The following is a 22,936-nucleotide window of genomic DNA, read 5'->3' on the forward strand; positions in this document are numbered from 1 at the left end:
TGTTTTGAGATGTGCATTTCGGGGTTGATTTATCGAAATTCTCCTGTTCTTGTGCCACAGTACCTGTATAACATGGAATAAAGTGTTTCACAAGCGTGGAGCTTTAATAGTTTCTTTTTATTAATTTTTCACTTTAAATAATTTTAGGTAGACATGTAAATACCTAAAGATCAAGGCATTACATAAATTGTTATTATTTAATAAGCATGAATTTGTTTCACTTCTTCTTCAATGTATCCAAACACAAACAAGGAAATACTTTGTAGATAAATAAATTTACAATCTTGTATAAATATCTGTAATGCTATTTGAGAGATCTAGAAGTTTTACTGATATTTTGAAAAAAAAAAAAAACATTTTTTTATTATTGGCTGAATTGATCACATGACTTGCTGAAATTTAATACTTAGTTAAATTTAGGCGCATTTTTAATTGAAATAATTAAAATAGGTACAGACAAATATAATTCCATGTATGATTAAGATTTGGGCGATGTTTAAGGCCCCAAGCTTGCAGAGCATGAGATGATTACATTTCCAAATCAGCACTACGATTTTACTGAACGCGTGTGTACTATTAATACAAAGAATTACCCACCAATGACATCGGAAGCCACACGTTTCGTTAAGTATTAAGTATGTAAGTTAGGTTAACAAATAAATCCTAAAAACCACAAAAAAATGTATGTACTCGAGCTCCCTTTGTGTGAAATAAAATAAAAATTTGAACTTAATGGTACAAGACATAAGGTTGATTTTATACTTTCGTTATTTCACACAATCGAAGCTCGTTTATTTAATTAAGGCTTTCCTGGCAATCCGCATAGATATAATGCAACATTCGAGAATAATACAGGCAAGTATAAGAACTTTTATACGGAGCGAGTGTCGTGCGAGAGATTATCTTGATGGCAAATATAAATTGCGTCAGATATATTGATATATACATTATATTATATGGTTATATCCGAAGTTAAAATCGAGAAAGTATGCAATAATGAAAGTGAAAACAAAAGTAAAAGCAGTTTATTCTTTCAACTCTGTACTATGCCCGTTGATAGGAATTAGATAATAAATAAAATTAATTATATGAAAATCTTTTATTCGTCGATTTAGTTTCCCTTCACGTTACTAAGACAAGTGCAACGATTATTTTATCTTTATGCGTTGAGTTTTTTTGACTCATAAGATGATATTACAATATTTGTAAAATATTAACTAAAATGTTCCGCTTATTTTGTGTTAATTGATTAAATAGTATTATTTTCTACGACTTTAAATACACTTGCAATCGTTTATTCTAACATAAAACTGACAAATCAATGTTAAATATTCCACAAAAATATATAATAAAATAACTGCTTTGTTGAAAAATGGTGCGGAAAGTGATAAGTTTACTAATATTGTCTTGTCAGTTGTCTTCTGCGTTCAGAATTCTTTCGGATGTCAGAAGGAGCTAAATGGAGCTAAGGAGCTGTTTAAATTAACACCGCAAAACAATATTTATAAATGCGGCTGTTAGTGTTAAAAACAATGTTATACCATTAAAGTAAACCAAATTTATGAGATTCGTACATACTTATCACTATGGACTCTAATTTAATCTATGGTGTTATTGAAAAATTTCGAGTAAAAAGTAAACAATAGGCAGGAGAAAATAAACAAGTATTTATTAGAGAAATATTTTTATTTAGAAAATAAATACAACTCTTTTACCTACTTATTATAATTTACAAGGCATTCTGTGCTGTTTATTACGATTAATACTTTATTAACAACATTTTTAACACGATAAACCTTATTTGTTATCACTTATTAGTAAGCCTCAGAGGCGTTGAATGAAGTTTTAACAAAGTCACTATGATATGAAAATTACCAATGCGGCTTTACCTGTGTTCTGGAAGAATTAACTAAACAATACTGTATAGAATAAACCTTCCGAAACGCGATGAAAATTCAATGATAGGCGTTAACAGCCACCATATGGTTTAATGAAAAGCTGTTAAACATTAAAATCAATAATATATCACAGATAAAATCTGTTTACTGTCATAAAAGTTAAAATAACAAATGGAAATTTATATTTCTGAAAAAATAAAAAAATTGGAACTTTCTCATTACATTTTCATAAACGGTAATTAGAGAGCACAATAACATCCTTGTGTCATTATTTTTTAATGTTCACTTCACTTTGTGTGTTTTATTTTTACGACCTACCCTGCCCTTAACGATTAATATAAATTTTAAGTAAACATTTAACCGTGTACTAACAATTAAACACCAAACAATATAATTTTTAAATACATATACAAAATGTAATTTGTATTTTTATTATACAAATTGACTAAGTGGTATAAAATAAAGTTACAATATAATTAATTGAAATAAATTCTAACAACTAAAACAGCACAATTATAATACAATAAAATAAAACATTCTTCGTTAATCTGTAAGTTTCACAGTTTTTATTTAAAAGTGTATTAATGTCAAAACTTTTAACTTTGTTGGTCTGTAATACTGGAATGGCAGTCGTTAGATTCTCATTGATGTTTTATCCGAGTTATACAACCGTTTATCGTCATTCATTACAATAACTGTATACTTTATTACGTACACGACATTACAAAGTTCAAGCTTTTTATTAGATTATTTTGTTAATACGTTGGAGGTAAATACTGTTTTAGTAATTTTTAGAGGTTATATAATAATTATATGACAGACTTATGTCAAATAATTATTTCCTGTCAAGAGCCATGAAGCCGTGGGTTAAGTTAGTATAATATACATACAAAAGTATGAAAAGTTCTGTAACAAATTGAAGTTTTTTACCTTCTCATATATAATTTTAGCCTGACTGGTTTTAGCTTATCTTATTTATTTTTATTATTAGAAAGGGACAGATAGTTAATTATCCTAGAAAATAACAAAGAAAGAATCTTTAGAAAGTCAGCACTCATACAATAATATCAATACGTGATTTATTTACACTTTGATTATTATTAAATAGTACCTATAATAGTATACACGGAATTTTTTAACTTGTATTTATTGTCTGTTTGTAAAAATTACACAAAAAAGTTTTTATTCTTAATTGCTTAAAAAGGCAATCGCTATCAATTAGGGAATTAAATACTTATCGTTTGTTTCAAACATAATTATTTAATTTAATACATATTGTAGCATTTTGTGAAGATTATAAGTAAACTTGCTGTCTATGGTCAATTTATAATAAAATGTCCACTTTTTTAGATAAAAAAAAGTTTGAAGCAAATTCCTTATTTGATTAAATTCGTAGTCTATTCAAACATATTATACCTGCATATGAATACTATATACACGAAGCCTCACAAAAAATATCGACATAACATAACTTTTGGAAACAAATTGATAATTAATTAATTCATCAACTTGTTCCTACTGCACTGTAATTTTAACGTTTCGTCATTACTTTACTTATGTATAATAAAAACATAAATTTACTATCGACATAAAGTCTACTTTAAACAACAAAAACACAAAGCAAAATTACTCAAAAAATAATAACATATCATTTCACTATTTAAAATTTAATTTACACTTTTATAAACTTCATTTATGTCTCAAAATATTTTTAATATTTTAACAATAGTTTTTGTATAAATTGTAACATACTGTGTTAGGTTTTCACCGACGTTAGGTGGTCGGTTCATCTATGACAGCTTCATCCCGGTGTCGAGATGAAGGAGTTGCTTCATAAGCTCGTAGGTGGAGAAGGATGTCGCCACCATGGGGATGGCACGGATGTAATTGATGGTCATGCCTCGATACAGGCCTTTAACTATACCATTGTCTTGGTATATCAGAGTCAGAGTTTTCACCATACCCGTGCTGGTAAAAATTATACTGATTAGTACAATTGAAACAATATGACAATTTAACCACAAGAATCCATCAGCAAACATACTCAATCGCAAATGTGATTGCAATTATTAATAATAATTTATTATTAACCTGTACCTGTAAATATTATTTTAAAGAATATTATTAAAGTACATTCATGGAAAGCCGGCAAATGGTGCACTCAATTAATACTACAGACATTGGAAGGTCGGGAGCGATGCAAGAAGTCTTATCAGCTCTCGACAATGCAACAACCTTGCACCGTGAACCATCGAAGTTGTTACCCTCCTTGTATGATATTATGCCGACAATTACATTGGCGTACTCCAAATGTTTTGCAGTAGAAGATTCTTTATAGTTTAAGAATGGTTGGTGACCACAAAGTCATCAGGAACATCACATACATATAAATTACCTGGATTATATATATTTTACCAGTTGCTTATTAAAATATATACATTTGACACTATATTTGAAAATTCCTGGAGGCGATAGTTTAATTCTTTTTTTAATAATTATTTTAGTCATGCCATTGAAAAATTAGACAGGTACCTTGTGCTAATAGAACGGAAATCAAAATGGAAGACCTACTTGAAGTTTGTTAACAATAAGAATACAAGTAAATACTAAGAAGAAAGTGTGTAAGTATTTTATATTAAGTTCAATTTACAACAAATTGTCATTTTTCAAGATTATGATTAGTAGCTGGCTCAATTCCGTTAATATATTATATCCATGAGATATATAATATTTGTTAAAAACAATATAATTATTACTACATCAATGAGTTTCTATATCTACATAGACATAGATAATGACATTACTAATTAACAATAATAAAAAATAATATTACACCACTATTATTTATATAAAGATAAATACCAACCTTCTATTAATGTTGCCAACACCAGTGCAAGAAATATGCAACAGAAAATAAGGTTATTATTAATCTACATAAATAAATATGTTAGTGCAAGTTGTAGTTAGTTAAAAGGATATTAATTATTACATAATTATAACTACATAAGGTACAAAGACATACAGTTTAATTACATGAAATAGACAAATGATATTTTTATCTACTACAATATAATATGCATAAACATATGACAGAATTCAAATGTAAGCTGAAGAGAACAGTAAAATGTTTATAAATTAAAATAATAATACTTAATAACAGTACACTGGTGATAAATTTAATTCAAATATATCATCGAACCAATGGTAAATAGCTTGTGACATGCACACAAGTTATATACTGTGTGTAAGCATTTGTAGGTGATGTTCGATATCTAACATTGGAAAATAGCCTGAATAGATTTTTTTAAGTGTGAATTAATTCTCTCCGATTTATTTTTCAGCTCAGGCTCATATTATTAAGTTAAGTCTCAGAATCTCAAAATTAATAAGAGCTTTAGTGCTTATGTTAGGCCTCTGAGTACAGTAGAAATACCGTTAACATAAAAATTCAGATTAATTTATAGCATTTAGTATAACATAAATAATGAACCAATGAGATCAATGACTTTCTTTTTTATACTAAAATGTTTAGTGTTTCCTGTCACAAAATACAACACCGTTCGGTGTTGCCATGCCTAAGAATAAGTACTTTGCTATACTATTTTATATTGTCTAATGAAAAAAATAACTTGGACATGTGAAATGTATATGTATAATATAAATAACTTTATCTTTATTATACATATATTTATATGAATTTAATTTTGTTGAAACAAATATGTGATGGATAATATTTGTGTACGTAAGTGTGCACTGATTGCGTATGTGTGCGTAGAAAGATCTAACGTGGCTTGCTTTATAGTTTGCGTGCAATGCAAATCGTGTAGGGATTTGAAAGTCACATATATATGTGACGATATACGACCTCTGTGGTCGAGTGGTGTGTACACCGGTTTTCATGGGTACGCCACTCTGAGGTCCCGGGTTCGATTCCCGGCCGAGTCGATGTAGATTACCATTAGTTTTCTATGTTATCTTGGGTCTGGGTGTTTGTGGTACCGTCGTTCTGATTTCCATAACACAAGTGCTTCAGCTACTTACATTGGGATCAGAGTAATGTATGTGATGTTGTCAAATATTTATTTATTTATATGTACATTTGTGTGCGTGTAAGTGAACATAAGGGTGCAGTGCTTGCATGTGTGTCTCACCCGAACTTGGCGGTACTGGGGTGCATGCAGGCGAGCTGCATTCGCCGCCGCGTGACGTCGAGCGGGTAGGACACGGATTGCGCGACTGCGCCCGCCAGCCCGCCACACACCAGCTTGCCGGGAACTGTTAACACTAGACCGCCTGCAAGAAATATCCATGACGATGAATGCCAATGTGACCATTTGTTATCTTGGTGAAATTTGGTTTGGAGCTTTTGAAAAGAAGGGGAGGTTTTAGTCTAGCGGTTAATTTAGTGGCTGTTTCTTTAGCAATCCAAAAACTGGGACATATTTGTTATGAATTATAAACTATTTTATCAATTATTTTATTTAATTTATTTTAACTTTGTCGTTTCATAAATTCGAATCATTTGTAAAAAAGTAAGGCATATTAATAAATATGTACAAGATTATATAGACGATCAAAAAAGCGTGGAGCTAATACTTATTGACTTCCAGGCGGTGTCTGTGTACTAATGTAATTGTATTTAACTAACATGACTTTGTATTTTTTAAAGTTAAAAAACTACTGACTGACTACTTGCCGGGTCTTCTCAGTAGAATCTCCATTCCGAACCGGTGGCAGGAAGCTACCTACCTACCTAAGCTATGAATTAAACACTTAATATAGGTTGTTTAATGACGATGCTTGTAAAATCCTACTCGAAAAAAGTACATTTTGATTTGATTTAATTAAAATTGTTAGCAAAGTACCGTTTCAAATTATTTACCTGTATTCCTTTCGCATTTGCGACACAGCGTGCTGGGCAGATATTTCATACAGAAGAATTTGAGCGACTCGAAGCAATAGAAGCTGAAGCCGGCGTACGGCACCATCCCCACCATCGTGGGCACGAAGCCGCGGTACAGTGCGCGAATACCACCCTCCTGGAACACCATCATATTATTTTAACATACTTGTAGCACGATTATTGTACTGTACAAGACTTTTTAAGTACGGACACTACATTTAAGTTTGACGACCTCCGTGGTCGAGTGGTGTGTACACCGGTTTTCATGGGTACGCCACTCCGAGGGCCCGGGTTCGAGTCCCGGCCGAGTCAATGTAGATTATCATTAGTTTTCTATGTTGTCATGTCGTTACTTCTGATTTTCCATAACATAAGTGCTTTAGCTACGTACTTTGGGATCAGAGTAATGTATGTGATGTTGTCTCATATTTATTTAATATATTCTTTTTACTTAAAGATAATGTTGAATATAAGCCATAAATTCCCATATCGTGTAACGACTGCGTTATAAGTCGGTAAGATCTTTTAATATCGGATTGCTGTTTTGGTGAACTTCCAATTTCCAATAAATGTATTTTTGAGGCGGATTGGCATTTGGTAAATGATTACAACGAGCCCATGCAATATTCACCATTACAAAAAAAACCCAATTCGCTTATTACCTTGGGAATATAGATATTATGACCCCTGTACTTATAGTTATACTGGCTAACTCACCCTTCAGAACGGAACAAACCGATAACAACTTGCTGTTTTGCGGAAAAAAATGTCATAAGTGGATATACGTCATTGACCTTATTTCATGTATAATATAAACCCCTTAATATATACATGCAAAAAAAAAAAACAAATAACCTGTCAATATTCCGTTGACCTATAGCGTTTAAGCATAAGCCTAGTATATAGTATAATTAGCATTATAGAAAATTTGAATTTCGAACTTTAACAGACGTCGAGTTTGTATCTTCGTAAAAAAATATGTACATTGAATAATACGACTTATTCAATAATTTACTTTACTCCAAAAACTCTGCTCGTAGTATTAAGCTTGAAGGGTCAAATTTGCTTGCATATTTACGTACAGACGATAGTGATGGGTCCTTAGTGTATCATACAATTACTCACGGTTTTAAATATCGTCGTGGCGGCATGCACTATCCCGGTGTACCGATGTTCGCCTGTCACTTGGAAGGCGAGTCTCGCCCGGATTGTGTCCAGTGGATAGGTGAGCGTGACAGCCGTCACGCCGGCGCCCGCGCCCGCTACGAACTTGTCGCCGTGCTGCACCAGCGGTATGCTCAGACCGCTTAAATACTGCAACAAGTTTTAACAAGTGAAGTCACATTTCCAGTTTAGCTAGAACTTTTAATAATTGAAACACACTGATTTACACTTTTACAATTTTATTTTCTCTCTCTACAATTTCGATGCGTCCGTATAACTTTTCCAGAACATTCTGCATGCTTCTACCCACATTGTCCATCATACTGCTTTTTTAATTCGTTTATTTGTCTAGTGTTGCTATTTTAAATATATTTATTAGTAATTATTTTAAATTAATAATTAGTGTTATTTTACACAATAAAACTCTATAATTAGATAATTATGACTTATTATTTAGCTTATATTATACACAATTTACCTAATGATCCTTTAAAAATATATATCTATTTTATATATATAAATAGGTAGGCTTACACAAGCTATTAATTAATATTATATTAAGATTTATAGTCGATTCTAGCAACCCGCCCCTGCTTCACACATGTGCAATACTGATACTAAATTAAGCACAGAATTTGTTGATTTACGACATCACATTAGAAACTTCTAAAATTATCATGTTTCTTTAGTATATTGTTCATGTATTTTATACAGAAACCTTTGTTTCGAATCACTGTATCTATTAAAAAAAACGCATCAGAATCCGTTGCATAATTTTAAAGATTTAAGCATACATATATGGACAGACAACGGTAAACGACTTTGTTATATACTATGTATATGATAGTGATAATAGGTACTGTAATTTTTACGAGTAGCTTTCTGCAAACTTTACGATTTAACTTGTAAGCAACAGAAATAATTATGGAACAAAATGTATCTGGCAGAGCAGCATTGTTGTACAGTCTCCAAATGCTTCTATTTGAAAGTAGATAAGGCTTGAGAAGCCCATTTACAGATATTTAACTGATATCTGCCTACTTACCTAAACCACATAAGTGCTTACAATATATTATTTACATACATGTAGACCAAATCAATAAGTACGTATGTAAACATCATTAGTATCATAATGTCATCGTGAAGCAATCCTTAATGATTTTGAGCAAATATCAAAAGAAAAAACACATACTTTTTTGCCATAGACTTAAAAAACATTTAAATGGGAATAACCAATTACGACTCCATTTTTTTCTTAAATAAATAGTATTACTTGACAATCTATACGATTTATAATAAGACCTAGACTTAGCCAGGACCAGAAGGGCTTAAAATAAAGTTCACCTTTAAAAACATTACAAGTCTCACTAGCTTCTAGTTTTACAATAATAGTTGAACTTTAGAACTGCACTTCAGGAAAACTATATCACACAGACAAAGCAGAAGGTACTAGCTATTAAAAGAATAAACTGCGTAAACCAACAGAATTTAAATGAGAAGTAACTCAGATTTAAATCATAGCGTACGACTTCATTTTAAATTTGTAATGCTATGTACTATTTACACAGAGCAACGTGTATAACAAATGCATAGGAATTTTTTCTTTATTTCAAAGGTTTGTGGGCGATTATTGCATTAGTATATATAAAGTAGTGCTATACCCAGACACAAATTATATTCCAGTCTCGTAATCGTTCAACAAAGACTGACTTCGACGAAGTGTCAGCGATCAATTCAGATGTGATATTGATTACCATTGTCGAAAACAGTACTTTATGGTTCATCAGCCTCATCAATCATTTGATGGACATTTACGTACAAATTGGAACGTCAACTGATTATTTTTATTTAATACCGTTTGCGGACAATTGGTAAACCTAATAAGTCATTCAACAGTAAATTTATACTAATATTATAAATGCGAAAGTAACTTTGTCTGTTACCATTTCACTTAAACCGATGGATAGGTTTAGTTTAGATGAGTGCCGGGAAAGTATAAGCATACGTTTTTTAAATCATTCTTCGAGGGGGTTTAAATGCGTTTTATGGGTAAAATTTAATATTATTATCTTAAATTAACTGCGGTTTACGCCGCAAGTTCAACTAGTCATATAATAAAATTGGATCTTTTTATGATATAAAGAAACTGGTTTTTATTAAAAGCATACGTATGTATGTAAGAAAAAAAAACAGAAAGCTGATGTAATAAGGAGTACATGGGCTACAACAAAAACCTTTTTCATAAATTTAAACGTGCGCGAAGTCGCGGGCGTAGCTAGTACTAAATAAAGTAAGATACATTTTTTTTTATAAAATTTTGTCACATATTACATTTAAGGCCATAGATACTGTATGGATTTAAAGCGACATATTCAAAGCGCTTATATACACTACAATAATAAAATATGCCTGTGTAAATGCTAGGTAACCTTCAAACCGGCGTAATACTGAGCAAACTGATGATGTATTTGAGCAAATCTGATAGGTAGGTCATACCCACATATGCTTGTTTGCTTTTAGTAATCAACACTATATAGTATTGGTTGTACGATTTTGTGCAAATCCATCGTGGTAGGTACCATCCATAGGCTTATCAGATATGCTACCGCCATGCAGCATTACTTAGTAATCTTGTTTGAACGGTAAGTGTAAATTACAGGCACAGGGGATGTAACATCGTAACTCCGAAGGTTTGTTATGCATTGGCGATGTAAAGAATTATTAATATTTTTGATAGCGCTAATATCGCTGAGCTGTGGTGACCACTTACCAAAAATGTATCAAAGGTACCATATCAAAAAGGTATAAATATTTCCAAGTTATTTTAAAGTCAGATGTTTTCATCCTTTTTAGTATACATTTCTTTAATTCGGATTAACAATCTTTCGTATTTTAATCACCAGACACAGAAATAAAGAGAAAATATTTAAAGTCATCATAATCTAAATTTGAGAATTATTGATCATTTACATATTTTCTCTGCGATGATGATTTCTTCACTAATTCGGAATGTTGCGTGCCACTTGTCGATCTTTTAGAATATATAATTAAATATATTTAATAAATTCTTAACACGAGTTCACTTTTTCATTTGAGTGGTATAAACTGTATTATATTTCAATCACAGCACAAAAGCAAAAACAAACAACATTTGACGACGAATTCACGCGATATCATTGGCCTAAATGAGCTTGAGAATAGAAGGAATAATCTATGATATTCACTATGAGTTTATAAAAAAATGGTCAGAACGCTTGCATCTTAACAGATGATTTCGGGATCAAACCCAGGCAAACAACACTATATGTGCTTAATTGTGTTTATAATTCATCTCATGCTAGGCGGAAAAGGAAAACATCGTGAGGTAACCTGCATGTGTGTTCAAATTTAATCAAAATTCTGCCACATGTGCATTCCAGTCAAATATGTTCCAAACTCTCTCCTCAATAAAAGAGGAGGCCTTAGCCCAGTAGTGGGAAATTTACGGGTTGTTACTTTTTAAGAGAACCTGGATACTTTACTTACATATTGAGCAAGGGCTAAACTGCACAACAGATCTGAGGTATAATCAAATCGCGCGACTATGTAATTCTGAGGTTTGATTAATCTTTATTCTGTCTGCTAATGGTATAGGTACTAGATTATATGTGTAAATAATTTATATACGTATATTACATATAGGTTTATGTTTATATGTTTCTTTAAGTAATCCTACCTTTGTTTAACATTCGTGTCACCATTGAAGTGACGACTACACCAGTACTTGGTTATTTAAAGATACATAAAACATTTATTAAAATAGTTCATGTTTATTATTCGATCAGATAAAGTAGTCTCTTCATATTTCGGCTTACGTTCGTCTTCCAAGTATAGTAAAGATAACGAGGTGCTTTTGAATATTGGCGTTTCATATGTACAAATCATTAGTTTGTTGTTTTATTTCAAACCTTCGGTCTAGGGTTATTCCACTATTAGGCCTATTCCCCACGAAAATAAACCTCAATTTGTCTCATTTATATCGATTATATTCCGATACATCTTTGACGTTATTTCAATTGGATTGTTTTAGATTCTAAGTATTAATTTGTAATAAAATTGGCGCCCAAGCGTCACAATGACTATTCAATTATTTACCTTGCTTAGTTGCTTAATGTATTAATAGCCAACTAATAATACTTGATTATATCCATATTTACTTGCAGATTTGTCTCCCTCGCACTCTGGCTAATGATAAATGATTAGAATGGTTAACAAATGAGAATCGTAATAATACTAGCTGAATCTTATTTTATGGAACAGGTTGGCAGACGACCATATGGGCCACCTGATGGTAAGGGGTCACCATCACCCATAGACAATGACGCTGTAAGAAATATTAATTACTTACATCGCCAATGCGCCACCAACCTTGGGAACTAAGATGCTATGTCCCTTGTGCCTGTAGTTACACTGGCTCACTCACCCTTCAAACCGGAACACAACAATATTGCGTACTGTTGTTCAGCGGTAAAATATCTGATGAGTGGGTGGTACCTACCCAGGCGGGCTTGCACAAAGCCCTACCACCAAGTAATCCTGGGGCTTTACCCGCCAAACTTATAAAACACAAACTTCCAAATCCCGTTTTTTTTTTTTAAATTAAATCCCGTCCTTAGCGGATGTCTACACCCTATAAAGAATCTGCCGAATCTCAAATTTGTACGTGTTACACTTTCTGAGATTTTGTGATAAATCAGTGAGTGGTATTTCGCTTTTATATATGTTATTGTAAAAGCTCGAAGTACAGTAAGTCTTAGGTTTTACCGACATGACTTGGTAAATGTAAGTATTTCTGAAACGGAGACGTTTTTTTCGGGCTTTTACCATTTGATTTCAGTATATTTTAGGTTAGGTTATGTTATTAGAATCGTTGTCACGGTATCATGCGTAAGCGATCCCGTGGCACCCGTCGAAAGACGGAGAGGGTACAGCTGGTTTTTTAGTGAGTAAGCCCGGTGTACTTGGGCGCACTCGGCGTCCACGGAACCGGGAGTACCACTCCCCTCCCACACTTTCCATCACGTGGGGGAAGCGCGTAACACGTTTTTCCAGCGAGAAAAAAAATAGGTTATTATAATCGCAAACCCTTTAGGACATTTACCATTAAGACTTGGTAAATCTTAGGTTTTACTGGATAGTTTTAGGATTTACCGTAGTCCGAGCTTCTACAGTAACATATATATAGATTTATGGTTGCGTGTCCAACTTTATAATTTAGCGTCTCATTAGTTTCGTTTAACTGCGTAGATGTTGATGAATGAGCGCAAAATCGGAAAGTAGCACGATAATAATCGAGAGTAGAATAACTAAGATCGATTTTTAAACTAGGTAAATTGTTTGGTTTATAGTTTTTAATATCTTAGTTATGATAATTTTTATATAATCATTAGAATATTGGACGATAAATTATTTTTTTTATTATATTTACGACCAGGGACTGTATTTATACGTATTCATATTAATATAATAAAGTTGAAGTTTTTTGACGTATAAAGCCCAATTTTTGAGAAAGATTATATATGCTACTAATTACAGGGACGAAAACTCTCGACTGGATTTAAAGGTAGTCAAACTCAAACACAAATTCCTTTATTCAATATAGAAGCATTACACTTACTTATTGATTGTCAAATAAACACTACCACCGGTTCGGAAAAAGGAACACCCTTACCTGAGAAGAACCGGCGAAAGAAACTCAGCGGGTCTTTTTTTTATTTTTTTTTATCAAATTAATAAGATACATAGTAGTATATAATATATATGTATAGTATAGTATATAATCATTGTCAGTTTGGTTTGTCTATAATTTATTTATCGAGCAGTAACTTTTAAAAGAGTAATTAGTAATATCATTATAACTTGACTACACATGGATATCTGATCATGTATTACATTAACATTGTTAACTCGTCGGAATTAAGTGCACCGCTATTGTGAAGGCCTTATTGAGTTGTGGAGACCCTACCACAGTTTCCCGTGGTGCCTCTAAATCTGGCCAAGCGGAGACTTCACGTTTAACACGAGTGAAATCGCGGGTGAAATTGTGTGTTAACGCGTTAATATAAATACGTTGTAAGTAACATTGTTTACATAGCGCACTTAATACTTTGTTCGTTTAGTTATATATAATTTAAGAAAACTACAACACGGACGAGGCAATTATGTTATTAGTACAAGATCTCTACTGTAAGCTTCGTCGAGCCTACAAATAATACCACCTCATCACCATCATAGACATTTCGATATTCTTAAACAGAAAATTAACAGCCTATAAATGGACCAAAACTGAACTAAAGTCAATTTTGGAGCCAATTCTTTTTCTGGCATTTTCTCTGCTAACGAGTGTGAGGTGAAGTGAGCATGAATATGAGTGTTTGTTGGATTTGAACCGGCTATCTTTGGCTAAAACCACATGGGTTATCTTTGATATTCTATAACATACATTTAATATACATAACACACATACTTGAAAGTTATTTGTTAAACATATACAGTGTAAACTCTATATAACGACACTGAACGGACTGTGCATTTTATAGCGTTATAAAGAGTGGTCGTTAAATGAAGAGAAGAAAAATCAGAATTCGAAAAAAAAGTTTATTTTAGTGTATTGTTAGTAGTTATGTACAAAATATATATCTTATTTGAACGCTATTGGGAATTCTCTGTTATTTTTGACTGACGCCTTTTGCTGCACCAGTAATTTTGTTGTATATTTTTAATTTTTTTATTTATATCTGATATAAAGGAAGTATTTTCCAATAATTTAGCTGCTTTCAAAACTTCTTTAACGATGGGTGGAGGCTCAAGCTCATCCGTCTCATCTTCTTCATCTCTTTATTCTTGAACCTCAGTTTTTCTCACTGAATCCAAAATATCTATGTCTGTGCGTGAAGCCGTTGTAAGCAGGCAGCTGTCTACTTCGATGTAGGTTTGAAGATTTACCGTATTTCTTGCCATGTTGACCTGCTGAATCCACTCAGTTAATGGAAGGTCGTCGTCGCTATCAAACTCAAGTTCTGTTTCTACCTCATCAATCGTAGAATACATATGATAACGTTGTAATCCATGACTCCTACTTATTAGGCATGGTCACAGTCTACACGAGCAAGCAATCCCAATTTTAAGTAAGTTTTAAACAAAACGAATTTCTTAGAAAGTTTCTAATGCGTGGTGCCGACATTCGAGTTTATTGAGGGCTAGAATAATAATGCGACAAAAGAACGTACACAGATGCGCAGTTTTTTCTAATTTTAGCAACATAAAAGGTACTTTTTATTTCTCAATTGTTGTCGTTATTGAGAGTGGGTGTGATGCTATGTAGAGTGTATCATTGTATAGAATACAAGCTAAACCAACTAAAACCAATTGATTTCGACGCTTTAGAGAGTTTGCCGTTAAATCGAGTGACGTTACATGGAGTTTACACTGTATTTCTATGTGCGTAAAAAATTACGTACATTGTTGTACACAACACTGTTTTTGCATATAAATATTAGATGGGGAAGGTATGCTCGATTATATTATACATATTGTATAAAGAGAGATTGCTTATAATACTTTTTTTTTCTCATTTCGAATCGAATTGTACAAAGCCGAACCACAAAGTGCGTTTATAAATTCAATGACTGTTGAACAATGTCGAATAAAAAACATATATGAACATTTCATAACATAAAATGAATGAAATTAATCATTACCGTTTCATTCGAGTTTCCATCTCGATTTCCGGATTAAAACCGGCATCGCGGCATAGCGATGACGAAGCCATGTGTCGCGTTAAAAAACCGTGTCAGTGTGCCACAAGCAAAATCATGCAATTTATACACATTCATGACATTCCAATATGGCGGCTGATTTAGAAATTCACAGGCTAACTTAAAATGTATGTATATCCCGTCCAATCTTCGTACCGTAATAAATGTAAGATTTATTTTCTATACTAATATCTTGGAAATAATCCTAGGTATTTTTTATAAGACAAATGCCACAAAATACTGCCGACTTTCTGTCTGTTTGTCGCTCTTTCATGAACGAACCAATGAACCGAATTTGATGAAATTTGAACTGCAAATAACACATAATACATGACAACCAATCCACTAAAATGCAAGCGAAGCTGCGAGCGAGAACTAGTCATGATTAAAATAAAATAAAATGTTGAAGTCGAAAGCCGATATTATGTACACTTCATTTTAAAGAGATATTTTCTAAAAAAAAATATGTCAGGAGTTCAGTTTCCCATCCGTGATTTTGCGTCCTCTATTTTATCAAACAGACGACAAAGACTCGATAAAGGCGTAGAGGTGAATAACAACCGGGCCAGCGAATCGACCTTTTATCTCAATCCGATTTCAGCAAACATTTATTAAGCAATGAAGGTGTCTTATATAAACTGATTTTTACCTCTTCTCATTAATAAAATCATCAAACTTTACCTGTATGTACAGTCGGGGTAAGAAAAGGTTCGTCACCTTAAGATCTATTTTCGTGTGCTCAGTATGAGCGATAATCTGCTTTACCGATTGAGAATGACATATTGCGTCGCAATGATTTGATGTTTAGATTCCAAAGATACTAAGACTTTAAGACTTGATAAAGGAATTTGAAAACTGACAAAGGTTTTCTTACTCTGACTGTACTCAGGAAAATATTTAAACAAATTTAGTATTATATCGCTTCGTATAAAACAAGTCGATAACTAATTCCGCAAATTTTTTTATTTGGTAGACATACTGATCACAATATATTCTTCGATGTAAGAAAGGATGAAATGATCTAAAATGGTATTTTCCCTATTCGTATTACTATACTCATTCACTTTCCAAATCGCACAGCAATACTGAGTACATATTAATCATCAAATTTATATTCCGCGAATCGAAATTAGTAGTAAGCTATTCATTAGTAACGTTTGAATATTAAATTACATTATAACTAAATTTTAAATTAACATGGTTATTTTTATTATTACAGTTATTAATTACGAGATATTTACCATGTTCTTTATTTTTATCCATTGGAGCTCGATATTTCGACTTTATCTACGAATGTCTTGTTCACGAGACAGTCTGCTGTCTCATCATGGTAAATATCCCGTAATTAATAACTGTAACATTAAGTTAATTTAAGTTATTTGCACAATTGTTATTAAATCTATTTCTTGTAATAGGTATATTAAATATATTAATTCATTGTCAACATCGTAACAATTTATGGTACCTCGTAAGATCGTAAGCAGTGGCGTAGCTATCGTAGGGCCAGGAGGTGCAGTGCACCAGGGCCCCAGAGTTCAGGGGGCCCTTTAAACTAAACCTTTAGTTTTTGTAGCTAGAAAATCACGACCCTGCGCACAATAATTCTTATTTGGTGTCTATAATTTTAAAGGATAATTATTAATTAAAGAGGGATGGGAAAGGAGGGGGTGAGGGCCCGATTCTTTGTCTATGCACCGAGGCCCTTCCTCACCTAGCTACGCCACTGATCGTAAGTCACAGTTTGTACAAACCAGTACCATGTATTCAACACCGCGAAGCAGTAATATTTAGTACAGTTTAGTTCAGGTCTGAAGAATGAGTGAACCAGTGTAACACAAGGTTGGTACATTGGCTATGTGAGGTATGGTGAATATTTATTAAAGCATCAATTATTATGGGCAGTGATGAGTTTACTATCGGCTGATTTATTTGTCCGTGTGTCCATGCCATAAAAACCGTTTATTTAATGGGCAGCATGTGTAGACATAACTGTTATACGCAGAACCGTGACGTTAACGAAAGGCAGGTATGGTTACATTCACTCCTGATGAATGTTTTTACTGAGATCCGTAAACTAATACCGTAAGTAATCAATGCTGTCTGAATATAATATTAACATGGCCTTATAATAATTATAAAAAAAAAAATTGTTTTTGAAAATAGTACCGCGTCAATAGTAGATTAACTTACTAAGCTGAAGACATACAGTCTTAAATGTTAAAATATTCTATTAACGAATAAATTGTACGTATTATTTTACGATTTGATGATTTTTGGATTTACCATACTCAATGTATGATACAATATTTCGATATAAAATACTAAAATATACTTTAGTAAAACCAATTACATTACACATAGTACATTGAACGATATGCGAATTCATAATGTGTATATATACCTAATTGATATCGGGTACTATTCAATACCAACGGTACAAAGCCTCAAGTCAATCGGATAAACGATCTGTGACCGCATAAATGACGAGGAAAATAATTATTGTTTAAATAAAAAGTAACGTATAACTTATTCCAACCATAAGAGGAGAAAAGTGAATATACATCATTCGACTGCAAAATTGACGTGTATTATTGGTTAAGAGCTTGATTAATCTATGATATTGATATAAAAATGGCGTTTTGAATATATGTCCAATAGTATGTTGGAAGTAAAATTTAAGTGGATATAAGTAGTTAACTGCTATAGTATTATAAATAAAGATGTAATCATTGACTCTTATTAGTGTACAGTATAACTGAGTTATTAGTAAAGTGTATGAAATATGTAAATCTAAGATTTGTTTATCTTTATTCCTACTTCGATTGGAATGGACTATACTAGAATGGAATATAGTCTGTACTACTTTTTATCATTTACAAAGCTTATCTTTAAAGAAAAATCTCTGTCTGTTTGTCGCTCTTTCACGAACAAACCAATGAACCGAATTTGATGAAATTTGAACTCCAAGACAAATAACACATGACAACTAACCCGCTAAAATGCGAGCGTTTAATGTGCAAATCCTTATTCCTACTTCGATTGGAATGGATTATACTAGTATGGAATATATTCTCTACTATTTTTTATCGTTAACAAAGCTTATCTTTAACGAAAAATGAACGTTGAACGCATCGCGTTCGTCACGAAAGTTAAATTTTGAAAACCGGCTTAAAAAGATACGGTGTATAATACGTGCATCCTTTAAATATTGTAATTGTTGTAGACGAAGCGGCTTATCACTTTTTTTTTTGACATTCCTCGATCGATTTCTACTTTTTTCACTTTACGTTTCGAGTCTGTTATTACAGAATTGTAATGCGAGTCTTCGAAAGGTCGATAAGATAGGCAGCAGTTTAATAATTTTGTTACTTATATTTTTTAATCAAAATCAAAATATACTTTATTCGAGTGGCTTTTACGAGCACTTTTGCATCGTCGTATAACAACTATATCAAATTAAGCTACGACTGGTTCGGTATGTAGATTTTACGTAGAAAAACCGGCAAGAAAGTCAGTATTAATAACTCAGTAGTGACTAACACTTTTGATAAATATTTTTTTATAATATTCGTAATAACTTAAAGGAGAGTCGGTGTCTTGTCAGCCAGTCAATTTAAAAAATTAACGTGTTCTAATCTTGGTTATACATATTTGCGAAAAGTTATATAATGTTGATAAGCGCCTCACGATTTAAAATCGTTTCCTAATAATATTAAATGATTATCACCTGCAATACTTTTTTATTTATCAATTTAGCTTGTCGACAATTTTAAATTCATTATTTTTAAATAATCCATGTACAATATTATTTTGTAGATGTGGAAATTTTAAATAAACAGTATAAATAAGAAAATGAAGTATTAAATTTATTGAGTAGTAACATAAAATTTCGATTAATGATTAATGGTCAATAAATTGTGTTTTCTAAAATACTTGCCTAATAAAATAATAAATACATTGTAAGATTGAGATTTTGATGAGAATAGTGGCAACACATTAGTTACGGTTTGGTTAGATAACTTTTTTGTATTTTTTTTTAATTTGTAATGTCAACCCTTCAATTGTTATCTCGATTTTTAAAAAAGGAACCTTAATAATGTTAAAGGAATACAAAAAATCGTTGTATTTTTTAGTTTTATTTATAATGTAATAATAAATCATCAAAATAATCAATTTGATTACATTTTGTTTAAGCTTCCTACCAGATGGTCTGAATAGTTATTTAATGAGTTGGTTATTAATTTCATTTTGCCTTAATATTGTATTGAATTTTGGTGCATAGCCAAAGCAAGCAATAGTTGGCAGGCAGGGCGGTATCGTTAGAAACATTTATTTGACGTGCGTAATCTTCCATGCGCTTTTTTTTCAGAAATAAAATACGTAATATGAATATTTGTGGAGACGTTTTTTTTTGTATAACGTAACTGTTAAAACATCGCTACATAGTATAAAACAAAGTCGCTTTCCCTATATCCCTATGTATTAAGCAACGGATTTTTATGCGTTATTTTTAATAGATCGAGTGATTCGAGAGGAAGGTTTTTGTATATAATACATGGACAGTATATCATAGAATAACTGATAATTTTAGATGTTTGTAATGTGATGTCGTAAATAAACAAATTCTGTAGTATATTTAGTATCAGTATTGCACCCGTGTGAAGCCGGGGCGGGTCGCTAGTTTAATATAAAACTAAGATGTAGCGGTTTTCGGATTTAGTATAAAATATAAGGCCGCTTGCCGACAGTTTAGTCTGTGTGCGTATTTGGCAACACACAGGTACTTTTGGGAGGGGAACCATAATAAAGTAGTCGAACAATTTCACACAAATAAACGCCAGGATATCCGTTTTATGTATCTAGATTCGCAAGCGCTTTAAGAATATTGTCTTTTAGAAGTATTAGTAATCTTGATATTTGTGTTCATAGGATTTTTTTATCAATTCGGTTTTTTATTGTAATTAGTAACAAAATAACTCAGCTTTCATCTTTATCGAAAGTCATACTACTGAAGGTAATGTCAAAGTATAATACAGCCCAATCGAAGAATGAATAGTTGGATGTAAACAAACCTATGGCTTAAAATGTCATGCAATTTTCTAATATCTCAGTTACTATCTTCTAAAATCGGGTTTAAAAAAAGATTGATGTATCTTTATTTTTAATACAAAACTATTTTAAATAATCTATTTATATTTTAATAATACATCCAAAGCAAGAAGAAAGGATACCACTATTTTACGGATCTATAAATAAAATAGAAAAATAAATAATTGTAAATTATTCAAATTATTGCCCTGGATGTAGAGACAATTTTATGTCAAAGGCAAATTTGCCAATTTTTTCTCATCATTGGAATGTCCTATAGGTTATGTCGGATATAAAGTTTAAACAAAAAATCTTTATTATTTGTCTTATATAGTTTGGAAAATATTGTTTCTTATGTTTACCTGATTTATCATTCATAACACACCCTACTTCCATGTTAATGGAAAAGTATCTATTAAATGGGACAAGACCTTATCTTATAAACTGAGTTAGGCTGATTTAAGTTAGCATTGGATTACCTTTGGATTTTTGATATTTAAAGACGAGGCATCACCACCATGAGTAGTATAATGTTTCTGCTATACATAACTACTTTGATTGAAATAACATCCAGTGAACTATTGTAAATGTTTCATGGTTTAAGAACAAAATGCAAAGTCCATCAGTTCACACCAATATTTGTACTAGAGAATTAAAATGAATATTGTATTGTTAAAAGTCAGATGAGTTAGCCTTCTAGTTCCTATCTCACATCTTAATATTTATATTTATTATCGGTGATCAGTTATATTTACATGACTAATCAGAGATAAAATACAAAAACAAGAGATTTCATTCGTGAAATTGTTTGTTCATATATACACTAAATGTATTTATTATATTTGAAACAAGTGTTCATTATTTTATTCATATGTTACATATATCACCGTAAATATTTATTAGTCTCGTTAGAAATGCTAGCTTATTGTAGTCAATTTTGAAAACTTAAGATTATTGAAGTAAAATCTTACAGTAAGAGCCTACTTAACAAATAGCATATTATGAACACAAAAATAATTTAAATAAAGAATAAATTGTAATTTAGATTCTTACCCTTTTGTAAATTTCAAAGCTAGTAAACTGGGTCGCAGCATATGGGAATATTCGGACCATTTGAGCACCATTTCCTTTGTATAATGCAATTAATGATTCTTGTTTAACTATAGCCATAAGTCCTCCAAACACACCATGCTGTTTGTAGTGTACTGACTGTGCTTGTAACAGTATCTTGATACGGTCTAATGGAGCTACTGTAGTTTTTGCACACATGCCTGCTACACCTGTATACGAGTGGAATATATGAGAATATTCTTAAAATTTTGTATATTATAACACAAAAAATATTAAGTATATAATTATTATTCAATAAAATTCTAATTCCAATATAAGGGCTACTTTTTGTTGTAAATTTTACATAAAAGACGAATATACTCACCACCAGCTAATAAATTTTTGAGTATAAATTCTAGGTCACTCTTGGGTTCCATCGTGAGACTCATCTTGAAATTTTGTTAGATACACGAGTTAGACGACAAAATTGACCTGCCCGCCTTAATTGGAGGTACCTGATTAATTAACACTATATGGACGATAGACGAGGAACATGTCTTCACGATTTGGAACGCAACATATTAAACACACTTTCACCTCAGACTTGCAAACAAAACTTTCTTTGTTTGATTATCAACGATGTCACTAAATTTAAATTTATTTATGAATATAAATAAAAAATAAATATAACAACCAATAATCTACACTTATTAACATATACTTGGAACGATTTTCTTATAGAGAAAATTATGGCTAACAGTTTTCGTTTACATTATTAAAATTATCTTCAATCGAACCATCAACTTGCAACGCTGACGTTCGTCTGACACTGACTAAACGAAACTGACAAATTGACAATACTTGTCATTTTTATAACGGACAGAAACACCGGTAGTTTTATCGGACAGAGTATACAGTTAAGCAAAGTTGCTTCGATTTAAGCGGATTAATACAAAATAATAGAATATATAAAAAACAATAAACATTTAACATAATTATTTAACGCAATTATTATATTACTTTGCTTTATTAAAAAA

The 22,936-nt window shown here is 31.7% G+C and overlaps 1 protein-coding gene across 2 annotated transcripts; it reads right to left on the reverse strand.

Moving 5' to 3' along the window:
• Positions 1-958: 958 nt before the first annotated feature.
• LOC124536874 (graves disease carrier protein-like) lies at positions 959-22,845 on the reverse strand. Of its 2 annotated transcripts, XM_047113522.1 has the most exons (7): positions 22,285-22,845; positions 21,903-22,129; positions 7,927-8,115; positions 6,781-6,937; positions 6,050-6,191; positions 4,765-4,767; positions 959-3,866 (listed from the first exon to the last, which is right to left on the reverse strand). In XM_047113522.1, the coding sequence occupies exons 1-7, from the start codon at positions 22,346-22,348 to the stop codon at positions 3,689-3,691; spliced, it is 960 nt and encodes a 319-aa protein (XP_046969478.1). In that variant the 5' UTR covers positions 22,349-22,845; the 3' UTR covers positions 959-3,688. The 2 variants fall into 2 exon arrangements, with proteins under 2 accessions (XP_046969478.1, XP_046969479.1); XM_047113523.1 differs by lacking the exon at positions 4,765-4,767 and having other exon boundaries at positions 22,285-22,842.
• Positions 22,846-22,936: the final 91 nt, after the last annotated feature.

The sequence above is a fragment of the Vanessa cardui genome, chromosome 17, assembly GCF_905220365.1.
Source record: "Vanessa cardui chromosome 17, ilVanCard2.1, whole genome shotgun sequence".
NCBI classification, from domain to species: domain Eukaryota; kingdom Metazoa; phylum Arthropoda; class Insecta; order Lepidoptera; family Nymphalidae; genus Vanessa; species Vanessa cardui.